This window comes from Ptychodera flava, chromosome 14, assembly GCF_041260155.1.
Source record: "Ptychodera flava strain L36383 chromosome 14, AS_Pfla_20210202, whole genome shotgun sequence".
In the NCBI taxonomy this organism is placed as follows: domain Eukaryota; kingdom Metazoa; phylum Hemichordata; class Enteropneusta; family Ptychoderidae; genus Ptychodera; species Ptychodera flava.
In genome coordinates this window covers 14,435,747-14,449,011 of record NC_091941.1, presented here as the reverse complement: position 1 = coordinate 14,449,011, position 13,265 = coordinate 14,435,747, and the positions used below count along the sequence as shown (strand labels likewise).

Here is a 13,265-nt window from a genome sequence, read left to right as displayed (position 1 = left end):
TAGGGTGTGAAAGAGAATATGGGCATTCTGTTTAGACAACCGATACATTTATAACAGGTACTGGTATGGGGTGTCATGTTCCCTGTCATGAGTCGAGTGGCCATTATTTCAACACCCCAATGTGTACAGCATCAGTACACAGTACACAGTCTTCAAAATTATACATGTACTTCTCTTTCTATTTAGTATAGGAGTATGTTAGATAGACAAGTAAGGATTATGTCCACAGATTTGAAATATAGAAGATCACTTTATTTTCATCATTTTTACACTCATTTGCACAACTGGCCAAGAAATGCCCTTTATCACTGTATTATATCATCTGTTTATGTCTCAAAACACAAACACAAAACGAATGGTCCATCTTGAAATAAATGTGACTTGATGCACTGATGGCAGAAAACATACTTTTTTTCAGGAATTCAGAGAAAAACAGCAAAATATTCATGAATTGTGTATCAACAGTTTACTTTCGTAATGACTACTTCCCCCACAAAACACAAAGTTTAGACTCATAATTGTCATTTTATACATAAAACAATGTACACAAATGCCAGATATATTCCCGTGTTGCATCCCTTTGAAAAGGGAAGTGTACAACACCCATTTTGCATTTCAAACATTGGTAAATTTTAGGTAACTTGTTCCTCTTATCCAAAACTTTGCTCTGTGATCCCTGATTATTATTCTTGATCATAAAAAAGGTTAAAGTTTTCATGTAGAAGTTCTAGTAAAAATTAAACTCTCAAAACTCTTAAAGGCAAATATTACCGTAAAACTGCTTGGTATAAATTTTATATTGGCAAGGTTTGCCAGACAAGATCACACATTAAAACACAGAATGCAAAAATAACCATCTTCAAGAGAGATGTACAACATATGCACATAGAAAGGAAAATACGGTAAAAAGTTGAATGATATTGACCAGTGACTAATGCAAGGAATATCAAGGTATAGATAAATTGTTCAAGTCCCTGATACAGCAGTTCTTGAAATATGATTCACAGGAAAGGTGTATTTACTGTCCATGTTATATGGCAGTTTTAAATATTTGATTTATCAATCACAAAAGTTTGTGTGAATGGTTCTACTCCGGAACAAAAAGGACTAGATGTGTTCTAGACTCAGTAGGCTCTAGAGATGTGATGAGGGTACAAACAAACGCATGTGTGTATAAACGCAAATGGAAATACAAGTACTTCTATGCACGTTTGCACAAGTGGGTTTGTTTGTATCGTGGTCCTTTCAAATTCCAGGTTTGACCTATTGCTGAAGCATTGCACATCTTTCTTGCTGACATTGTTCAGGAGATTTCCCTTCACAGCATATTACTGACAATATATTGAAGTCTACCATTGACCATAGAAAAAAAGACCATCACAGCTCCTAGTACTTACTCATTTCATTTAACACACAATTCCCAGGGAATTTAAAAGGGTTATACAATAAAAAAAGAAAATACAGTGCAAACATATACATGTCAGCATCTTCTAAAATCTGGTTGAAACTAATCATAATCCATTTACAATGTACTGTAAGCAGTTGGCTTCTTCAAATTTTATACCGTAATTCACAGAAACTCACAGCCAAACTGAAACATCAATTTTATCATAATTATTCTGTTACATCATGTAGCAAGGCATTACAGCCTTCAAATTCTGAATGTTCTTCCTGTGGATCATTGATCTGACCAGGAAACTCTTGATCCAACATACTGAGAATGCCCACAAACTTGTTAACCATGCCATGCTTTTCACTAACAAAAAGAAATAACTTTAATTTGTTTTACAGTTGCATATTAACAGCTTTGAATTCGCTATGGTGTACCATCGGCGAGACTTCACAATATCACATCTTATCATTGCAGCATAAAAAAGTAGTGTAAATATAAACTTTTTCTCACAAAACAGAAATGCGATTTTACAGGCATTCATAATAAAACCTGCAAAAATATGCTACCTTGTACTGGAAAATTGAAGTTTCACCGGACACATGAACTGATCCCTATGAGCCAAAGTTGCACAATGAATGCTGATGACATAAGCTGCCTTTCATACCTGTGTTGTCTCTTTAAGCAAGGGGAAGCATGATTCGCTAAAGTGTCTGCTTGCAACGCATTGTTGAATAATCGGTCCTTTTCCCCAAACAACTGTGTGCTCACAATCATAAAACACTCATTAATTGCCACATATAAACACATCTACTTTGGACATAACCCTAACAAGGTCATACATGCAAATAGCTTACAGTATCATTATGTCATTAATTTTCGTCGCATATTTTCTCTACCAGTCCACAATAGAATTCCAGATTATAATCGTTTTACACATAGAGCTGCAACTTCTGTGATCACTGACTAAATTTTTGCCAATTTTTCTACACTTATATAGAATATGTAGTGGTGACAAAATAAAGTGTATACAGACAAGAAAGTTAAATAACCACACACGATAGCAAATGCTGTATACTCCTGTATATTAGATACACCCTGAAGTTTGTTGGTTTGTTAAAGGCCACTGCAATTTTTGTGCCTTACAGTCAATATTCATGTAAAATTAGTACTGCCTTGAAATTAATGTTAAAAGAATTAAAGACACATGGTCCTCTTTTCAGTGATTCAACATATTGTGTCAGTTGCACAGAGAGATATTTGACTGCAAAGAATTCCTTGAATGGATCCGAATTTTAGAAATTATTCTTGTATGCCGTACTGCAGCAAAACTGAAGCTATACAAGTTTCTGAACAGCAACTTCTCACATTGCTACCTCTCAAAGCCACAATGTTGTATTATTCATGCCATTACAGTCTGCCTCTCCACAAGTTTACGGAATATTCCATTTGGCAGAGCTATCAGCTGATCATAGCTACCCAACTCTGCGATGGAGCCGTTCTGCAGCACAGCTATGGTGTTGGCATTCTTGATAGTTGACAGTCTGTGAGCTATGGTGATCACAGTCCGTCCAACCATCACTCTTTCCAGAGCCTCCTGTACAAGGTACTCACTCTCTGCATCCAAGGCACTGATGAAAGATGGAAAAGTGGCTTGTGAATAAATTGCTTTTCCTTGGCCCCAACAGGTTAACTGTATGTTGATGTGTAAACATCTCTGCTGATTTCTCTGCTGTAACTATTATGTCTCATGCTTTGAATGCTTGAGTACACAGCTGGCCATGAACCTTACCACATTGTGCTTCAAATAATGTGATGTAATCCTCATGATCAAAATGAATTTTGTGTCTTTTGTCAGAATAATTTGTGACCAGCGATTCTAAGTCTACTCTTTGTTTTCTGTCTGGTGAAAGAAAAGATGAGGACCCCAAGAGACTACAACGGGTATTATGACGCATGGATAAATCAGAATGTCTGAGCACACAGTGAATTAAAGTTTATATGCAGACAAACGACCACTGCGTATTGGTTACCAATAGGAATTATTATTTTCTCAATTTTAAGGAGCAGGTACACCAACGATTTCTTACCTTGTTGCTTCATCCAGTAGTAATATTTTTGGGTTCTTCAGAATAGCCCTGGCTATTGCAATCCTCTGTCTCTGCCCTCCTGTGAAAAGAAATCAAATTATCCTACGTAAGTGGTCACATAACAAAACTAGCTATGGATGCTCTGATACCATTCATATAGATGTCTAAAAATTACAAGCACAGTGACTGCGTAGAATGTAGCGTTTTTGCTGTTTATTCAACCTCTACGCTCTTCACATGCAAAGAAGCAGGCCTGAGACAATGTGAGATACACATCCCTTACCAGAAAGCATCACTCCTCTTTCACCGACTAATGTATCAAAGCCACTGGGGAATGCCTGGACAAATTGATATGCATTGGCCTTTCTTGCAGCTTCATGGATTTCTTCCGTTGTGATCTGATTCATGTTAGGTGCACCGTAGGCAATATTCTCTGCTATGGAGCTGGAAAACAGAACAGGGTCCTAAAATGGCAAAGAACAAAACCTTTTGATATCTAGGACATATACATCTGACATCATGGATAACTTACATGTGACAGGTGGTTGATGTAGCTTTGTGTTCTTCATTCTATAGCAAGTATGCATTTAGATTTGATAACAGGAACTTCATTGTAATTACACTCAGCAAAGGTATGTCACACCTATCAGCATTCTCTTTAGTTTAACATGACAGACATGCTAATGACACGATTCCGTATGTCATATTTTTATAGACCAAAATCTGGTAGATAACAGATTATCTAGTGACTCTCCACCCTGACCATGACACATGAATTCCCTTGAATCATCTCAACAAGAATGCATATTCAACACTTTTGAGGTGCGACTTTGGAGCATTTTGAACCTGATTAAAGTGACACCTTCAATAGAGAGTGTACAAAAGAATTTGTGATTAGCAAAGTATTTAAGTCGTAAACTGGTATGTTTTCATAATGCCCAGGGTTGCATTGCTAATGACTGAAAACGAGGTCAATAGAGGGGCCATCTGATGAAAAATTTTCTGGTTGAGGGTTACCACTGTACCTGCACAGACTTACCTGACTAACAACTCCTATCTGATTTCTTAGCCAGTCTGGACTCAGAGATCTTATATCCATGTTATCTACTGTAATACGGCCTACAAATAGAATACAAATAGAGTGTCAAGTCAGAGAGTAAATGCATTCAGTTAGCATAACTTAGGAACTCACCTTGGGAATACCAGGCACCACATAATCCTTATGGTAGCACTCTATGCTTGTCAGAGGGCGCCCTTCATGATGAAACATGCCCCGAGGATAATGTTGAATTATATCACAGTTTAGCCCAGCCCTATTAGTCTTGCCAAAATGAGATGATAGTAGTAGTAACATTTTTTGGCAAGTTGGTGGCAGCTCTCAGCTATGATATTATTAAACTGTTGTTGATTCTTCATCAGGACAATTTTGTAAAGCATTAGACAATAGTTATTACACCTTTGTACTGTTACAGATAGTTCTTTCTTTGCTGGGCATTACGTAAAGTAGGTCTGAATGTGTTTGGTCATATCTAGAAAAATAGGACTTGAAGCAAAGACATGATAAATGACAATGACCAATCACAACACCTCTGACAATTCTAAACAACTTGATACTAATTCCTACACAGACCTTCAATAGTTTGGATCCCATGAGTGAAACAATCTTGGAATGCTGAAACGTTACAATTTTGTTTGACTTGTTTTGTTTTCATCACCAGTTTGGTTAACGAGTGAAATTTCATCAATGACACACCCACAGTGAAGTCTTTCAAGCATGATCTTAAAACGAAAAGAAATCATCTTCTTTACCCTGATCAGGATCATAAAATCTCATGAGTAATGATGCTAGCGTAGATTTCCCTGAGCCACTGGATCCAACAACAGCAGTCACTGACCCCGCGGGTACTTGTAGGTTTAAATTCTGTAAGATTGGCATATCAGTACGGCTTGGGTACACAAAGCTGACGTTGTTGAAGCATATTGCACCTTCAAGTTCAGAAAGACTTGGTTGCAGTCCATCTACGAAGAGAGAAGATATGCAAGAAAATCTCTGAATTATCTTTCAAAGTAAATGTGATTTATAACATGTATCTTTGAATTGAAGTTGTAAGCCATTGGGGTTGATGACCTCTCTCGGATACGTCTTGTACTTGGATATTTGTGATGATATCATACTATAATACATGAAGGTACAACTACTACTACTACTACTACTACTACATTTTCAATGCAATCACTAATGTTTTCAATACGTTTTAAGTTACATCACGTCTGAAGTGATTGCTAAATATTACACGCATGGCCAACATTACCAACTTTACCATGTTAACAAACTGAGAGATTTGAAACGAGTATACTATCAATCACACTAATCAACCAAACACTATTCATTGAGACTTACCAGTAAGTGGTATAGATGGTTTTCTGTCGATCAGTTCCCAGAGCCTGGTACTGCCTCCAAGGGCTTTCATTAATTCTGAGTAAAACGAACTTAATCCTATGATAAAAGAAACAGAGATTCTATATTGGACAACTAACTTCCTCTAGACAGCAATTTTCCTAATGCACATTTTGTGTCTGTTGTATTTGAATACATGTTTTTCCCTTTGAGTTTTGCCAGTCAGGAATTTAGAACAAACCCCAATCACATGGAATCACCATTGATTTAGTAATTGCACGGTATGTATGGACTCATGTAGTTTGCAACTACAGAGAAATTTAAAAGTTACAAGAATGATTTCTTTCTGGATCATTCAAGGCCTCTCTGCATAAACAAATCTATGTCCAGCTACATACTGTGTTTTGCCTGCCATGTACATACCTCCTATGGAAGCTCCCACAAATCCAGCATAGAGCAGAAATGCCGAGAGATCACCAATTGTCAACTGCGCTGAATTCATCATCATACCACCACTGTATAACACTGACAGCATGATAAAATTACCTGACAAACCCATCTGCAATGAAAAAAATGTCAAATTTTTCTCTCTGAACCAAAGTTAATGTGACATTCAACCTTGACATATAAACTTGAAAGTCACACATGACCTCATGACAGATATTAACATATAGGATTGTAATACTTGCAAAGAACTGTACTGAGTTTACTGTTATAATCATTGTGGCTCTCATTAACCCTGCTCACCGACTGCTTGCCATATTACCATTCATTTCTCCAAACCAAAAGTGATGATCACCAGAAAATTTCAGCCCCTTAAAATGTTGAATTTATATCATAGGCACTAATCAGCCAAGGCCTTGAGAGAAAGAGTTCAGTAAATGCATGCATGTATCTTTTTTCTGTTCTGACAGCTTTCTGTCACTTTTTCAAACTATTCTACATTTGGAAGTCACATACATACACAAAGCTGTGTAGTTTCTTTTATGTACTATATTAAAATGGTGTGATATTCTCGCAAAAATTTTCTATACAGCTCATTTTGATGCAGATAGTCCAAATTTGACCCTGTTTGAGAGGATCATGTAAAATTGATGAAAAGAGGGGTGGTTTTACCACATGACCCACGGAATCAGATGTTTCATGACTGTCTCCGATTTTGAGAATCAGAATAAAATTTTCAGAATTCAGAGTATGTTTCATAATACTCCTGTGCCATGCCATATGGTTGATTTGTGTAGAAAATGTTCTTACTCCCTAGCTACGGTTACAAAAGTGTTAACAAAACACATTCACATCGTTTAAATTTAATTTCAGAGTGTAATTAACATGCAAATTTCTCTCAGAATGTCATTAGTTTTCTGTTGATGTCATGAGATCAGTGCATTATTGCACAGTCAAATAGTGACTGACTATTACCGTTAGTGTTAAAATACAACATGTTTGAATGGTGTTACAAAAAGAAAATGTCACTGTATTGTCAGAGCTAAAAGTCTTTCATTGAAACAATCATAGTGAATTTGGATACCATATATCTAACAGCTGACTCGACCCATTAGCAGTTATTGTTACACACTTCTCAGTTAGTTCTACACACCGTGCATTATCGCACCACATTTTGAGAATACAGAACAGAATGGACTTGTTTTGCCAGGTTATTTTTGTGAGCATATGGACTGAAGGGAAAGAGAAATGAGGCCTAAGTCATTGCAGAGTGTTTTCAATAGAAAAATCCAAAATTAAATTGACTGTACCAGATAAGTGTTCATTCAGATTATATTGCAGAACCAATATATGTCACAACATAACATGAGATGAAGACAACGTGCAAGGAAAGGATTGAAAAAGCTCTTCTATTTATAAACAGTTAACTAAATACCACATTGCAACGACTCAGAAATATTGATGCTACAGTGGTACAATTGTTATCTGTACTGCATATGTTTTTTGAAAGATTAAGGTAACACGTATGATAAAATTTCACACTTTCTAAAGAATTTTAAAATTATATAATCATTGCTATTTTGTCATGACAGGGCTACTTACCATACCAAAGAATCCCGCCCTAGCAAGTGCTTCCGTGTAGACTAATTTTAGTACTTTTTCAAGTTGTGTGGAATAGGTGTGATTTTCTCTGGATTCCTGGGCAAATGCTCTCACCGTACGGATGTTACTAATCCTCTCATCGGCCACCTGTTATTTCAAGCAACAAAATTCAAAATACAAAAAAACAACATTTAATCTCCTGTAATGGAAAAATTGAAACCATGCTATCAAACAAAATCTTGACAATATGGATATTGGTGCTGGCCACTTGTAAAATATTAGCCAAAAAGTACAAGAACATCACATCTGGAAAATATTTATCCTTTCACTTTGATGATGGCCAAAGGTAAAATTCTTCACCCAGATTGCCAATATTATGTTTCCAATCATTATATATTTACAACAATTGATAATTGAACGCTTGGTTCCTTTTCTGTTGAAATTTCATTTAAACTGCTTCAGAGGTAAAATTGCATTCAGGTATTTACTGTTTATCCTTGAATTTTGACTGTTCATAAAATTTGGATACAATCAAACAGCTAGAGTCGATAGCACCTACTACTGATGCCTGAATACATAGTCATGTGATACAATCCTGACATCTACATGGGAATATGATAGTTTGCTTTAAATTTTTTACATTTATGTCATTTGATACCTTTCTGTGTAAACTTTTTTTTTCATTTTATAATTTCTGACGGCAAATTGTAAAGTTGTAATGATTACACAGCATCATACCAACTTGAGTATGCCATGCAAGTTACCAGTCAGTAACACGATGGATATGAAAAGAAAAAAGAGGTCCATGGTAAGACTCACCTCTGTAGCTGTAGCTAAAGAGTCCTGTACCCCCTTGGTAATTTTTCTCATGTATCTGCCATAGATGACTGCACAGGCAGCAACTGGAGGTACGATGGCCAGGACCACACTGGCAAGCTGTGGCGATGTGTAAAACTGGCAACATAAACAAACACTATGAAGTCAGTTAGATAGTTCCCATCTGCCTAATAATTGTAAGTCAGACCATTTGCTGACTTGCCATCGCCTCTGAGATCTCAATAATTTTCAACCATGCATGTTTGTAAAATTGAGTCAGTGTACAAAATACTGATGATTTTTAACCCTGAGTGCTGTAAATTTTTCCCACCAAAATTTTAGTACAACAGTTTAGCAATTATTAAGAATTTTTCTGTAATTTTTCTAATTATTTTGGACCAAATGTACATCATGTTTAGTTAGGTACAGTTTTTTATCAAAATTTTGGCAAAAATCTGAAAAAATGGACTTGAGTATATTTTATAACGGCTACAATAATTGACTTGTGAGTTCAAAGGGTTAAGAAGGCATGTAATCAGAATGTTGGTCAAGTCATTGCTTCGATTTACCTTTTATATTTCTAGACACTATTGCGCACAAATTTCAAGATGGATTTTAACAAATGCAATCATTTCTGTTAAAATAAAAATCTGCATACATTTAAAAAAATTTTGTGATTAACCATGAATTTCAACTATGAATTTTTTAGCTTCTATTATCAATTGGTCATCTTAGTTATCTATAAATTGTACAAAGACATGCCTGTATGGGGAGACATATCACATCCATACTATAGTATATGTCAAGTCATTATCACATCAATTCTAACTGCACAGAGGAAATGTTTACAAAGTTTATAGAAAAGAGAATTTTACAACCACTACAACAAAAAAGTTAGTCTATGGTCACTTTCTCATTTACTGCACTGCAAGGCGTGGCATATCAATACTACAGGAATAATATGCAAGATAAATCAAGGATTCAGTGTAAAAGGACCATGAGCGGAGACTCTAATGCAGCTTACCATCATGCCAACACCTCCAATGACTTGTGCAGTTGCCCTGAGTCCGTCAGACACGTTGCTAGTAACCGACTGGCCTACCAGTTGAGCGTCAGCCGACAAACGGTTGATCAGTTCACCGGTCTTGGTCTTGTCAAAAAATGCGATATCTTGCCTGAGTATTGATACAAAGACCGATTCCCGTAACCTTTTAATGATCCTCTGCCCTGAAAATTGTGAACAAAGCACAATATTGGTTTTTAAACCATTAATGAGATATTCCAACATTGACAACCTTGAACCTGTTCATATGTGTGCAAATTTAATCAGAATTCAAGTTTGTCAGTACAACAGTGAGTGCTTTGATCTTTTGGATTTTAACAGTGAAACGATATAATCTTTATGAAGACTAATGCAACAGAAGGAGGTACTTTGAGATCTGATAACTAAACTTTATATTTTTTACTTTCATCCATATATCACAACCTACACTCATTACTCTATCTTCTTATCTGTTATTATTAGAACTGAAGATATATAAATAAGCTGAACGGATAAACATATAACAATTGTGCCAACCACACATCATCAATACTAATTACCTGAAGTCTGCATCAAGTAGACTCGTCCAAAGTTAGCACTCGCCCCGAACAGAAAAACACAGATAAGAATCTTGGCTATTGTCCTCAACGTCTTTATCATTTCATCATTATCTGACGATAAGTTAATAATGTCTATAATTTTGCCCATGCAAAACGGCACAGACATGGTCACCCCACTGGAAATAATGAGTAATAAAATTGCACCTGGAAAGGGGAAAAAAAAATAAAAGTTAGCGACAAATAGTGCGGGTGTTAAGACAGGTAGAAATTCTTACCTACATTGCAATGTGGTACGACAAGTAGTAAAGTTGTGACATCTCTAATAGATAATTTATACTGAAACAAAATCATAGATTATTCTAAAACTAACAAAGATCTTTACTTTCCGATTTCAAAGTAAATTTTGAAGAGCAATCTATTTTATCATAATGGCAATTTCAGATACTCAGTGGTCATTTCATCACACAGTGATAAGAATGAAAATAATCACACTATAAGTCAAACCAGTGCTACTTAAGTCAGATCTGAATGTCGTGTTACTGTAATATCGACAGACTTCGGTATTAACGTATCACATCGTACTATGACGTAGGTGTACCTGCAAGTCTTGATTTTTCTGGTTTGGCGAGAGACAGTAATCTTGCCACTTCTGAGCTGTTCGGGATGAAAGACTTTTTCTCGGCGGGTTTTCTGACGTTTACTCGTTGTTCCGCTTTTGAGCAGAACGTTCTTCTGACGACGGTTTGTCCCGAGTGTGAGGAGCGACATGTTCGCCTCGTAGGTACTGTCGAAAACCGGCGAGTGTTGGTCGCATGCCCGCAATGTCGACCTGTTATCCCTGCGTGCCTGACGCCTAGCGTATAAAAGTCATGATCACGTCCGATAAGTCGAAACGTTCTACCGATTCCATTCTTATAATATGATTTTAAACAGCTAACGAATGACCGTATCGTTTCACCGTTCCTAAAAGCAATTAAATTGGCGACCACACATTTCATTATACCTCCGTTGGCAGCAAGGCTGCACGTTTTGAAACAAGTTTGCTGAGGTAGTGCAGACGACACCGACGGATGCCAGGGATGGGTCAGATGAGATCGCAGACGACCAGTACAGATATATCTTACTGTTGTTGCACTATAATTGGTAAATATGGGAAGTCTTCCTGAAAACATTGTCCCTGATTATGACTTTCAGTAGAGTACTCCCATTCTAACTCTCCAAATCAGGCACACGACCAGCAAACATAAAATCACGAGGAGCAGGTGACTGGTCTGTGCTGTGCAAGCACCACAGCAATGCGTTTGCATTCAGTTGACCTTTTACGTCACTTCCTGTCGCTGTGTACACGGAAGAGGCTGTGCGAAAACCCTGTGATGCAACATGAGGTCAAGTTATATCACGGGGGCCGGGCTTTCGCAAAGTGAATCAAATGTCTGTGGTTTCTGCACATGCAAAGATATAACCATCTCTTTTTAACGTCCACCATGTATACCCGGCTTCCATTTGGAGGGGCGTTAGCAAGGCCGCGTACGGTATCCGCGGTATGGCTTCATAGTCGTCCGCGATTCAGCGCTGTTGAACTCAGCTATATTGACCCTTGATCACGAGAGCTCACATGATGGGCAGGCAGGTGCAAGTCCCTAACAATAACATCAGAAAGGTTTACTTTATCGACTATAATCATCTATTCTGGTTTTATGTTATCCATAGGCATCGCCGAAGTTGACAGCAATTTTAGTGTAAAAAGAAGATAATGAAATAATGAGCTCAGAACTTAATCTCACAAAGGTTTTTAGAAAATTACTTACTGGATATCAAGAACTTAAGCTGCAGAAAATTGGTCACTTCTGATCATTTCTCATCACTATTTACATATAGAGTTGGGCAGAAGGTCAAAACCAAGAATTCCGCCTGAATCCAGATTTGTAAGTTTTATATTAAAGTCTTCCTTCGAGGATGAATTTCACTATAAGTAGTGATAGTAAAGTTCTTTCTTCTTCAATGAAGTTGTATGATAGCCAATATTTGATAGTTTAAATGAAAGAGATGTTTTTGTACATTTTTAGTTCAGATGATAAGCTGTCACTCATGACGAAATTGACCAGAGTTCTTGATTTCATCGAAGGAGATAAGGAGAGATATAGCGCAAAGGGCATGTTTTTTACGCAATAGACTCTGCTCAGTAACTGTTGTAAACCTATAGGCCTATTATCAAAATCATTTTGAGATTCCATGAGCATTTGCAGGTGACGACTGAAGTTTTATGAACAGATCACCGTGTAGACCTTAACAGTTTTTATCAAGAATATCAACATTTCTTAAACTTTCCAATTATGCGCAACAAAAAGTTTTCGACTAATTGTCTGATATGTGCAGTTGGCCGGACGATCACATCGACATTGTCGCCAAGGTTACACACATTCCAAGCTGGTTAGTTGTAGCTCTTCAGTATTTCATACGATATTAGTATGGACAAATCTAAGCACTTTTAAAGTTTTCATTAATGCGAACATACCATGTGAGATCAATGACGAGAAGAACACAATGGTGAAGTTGAAATAAAAAATGAAAACGCATCATGATGGTTTGTAATCAGTTGGTATTCCTGATGGAGTTACGCACAAATTTAAATGAATGGTTGAATGAGGTCAAACTGAAAATTGTGCCATACATCAACGTATGTTTCCGATGGATTGGCATAAATTATAAAAGCAATTAAGATTAAGACATTACAGGGCTCGAAATAAACTTTTTTCCCCGGTAGTCCACTTGGGCTACCATTTTCCGAAGTTGGTAGCCCAGTGACAATGGCTGGTAGCCCGTGCATATTTTAGTTTAGGGATGTTTTTTCATTAACAAGAGAAGAAAAAGCCATTTTTCAAGATTCTGCCCGTGAAGTGAGTTTGTTAGTCATTTGATGTGA

General features: G+C 36.8%; 2 protein-coding genes across 2 annotated transcripts in view; one reads left to right on the top strand and one right to left on the bottom strand.

The window, feature by feature from the left end:
- LOC139149487 (cytidine and dCMP deaminase domain-containing protein 1-like) overlaps positions 1-13,265 on the top strand; it is a 696,744-nt gene that overhangs the window by 273,034 nt on the left and 410,445 nt on the right. The gene's annotated exons all lie outside the window — the stretch shown is intronic.
- Positions 231-11,663, bottom strand: LOC139149486 (ATP-binding cassette sub-family B member 10, mitochondrial-like). Its single transcript, XM_070721259.1, has 12 exons — positions 10,941-11,663; positions 10,343-10,546; positions 9,765-9,967; positions 8,744-8,878; positions 7,925-8,071; positions 6,302-6,437; positions 5,882-5,977; positions 5,290-5,499; positions 4,520-4,599; positions 3,764-3,944; positions 3,481-3,559; positions 231-3,021 (listed from the first exon to the last, which is right to left on the bottom strand). The coding sequence occupies exons 1-12, from the start codon at positions 11,512-11,514 to the stop codon at positions 2,793-2,795; spliced, it is 2,274 nt and encodes a 757-aa protein (XP_070577360.1). The 5' UTR covers positions 11,515-11,663; the 3' UTR covers positions 231-2,792.

Excerpts from the sequence above, each read along its gene's own strand:
- LOC139149486 (XM_070721259.1), bottom strand. The coding sequence starts at position 11,514 with ATGTTTTCAGGAAGACTTCCCATATTTACCAATTATAGTGCAACAACA. Across the intron at positions 4,600-5,289 it reads ATTTTATGATCCTGATCAGG|GCCGTATTACAGTAGATAAC; the intron begins GTAAAGAAGATG and ends TTCTATTTGTAG. Across the intron at positions 3,945-4,519 it reads AGATAGGAGTTGTTAGTCAG|GACCCTGTTCTGTTTTCCAG; the intron begins GTAAGTCTGTGC and ends TTGCCATTTTAG.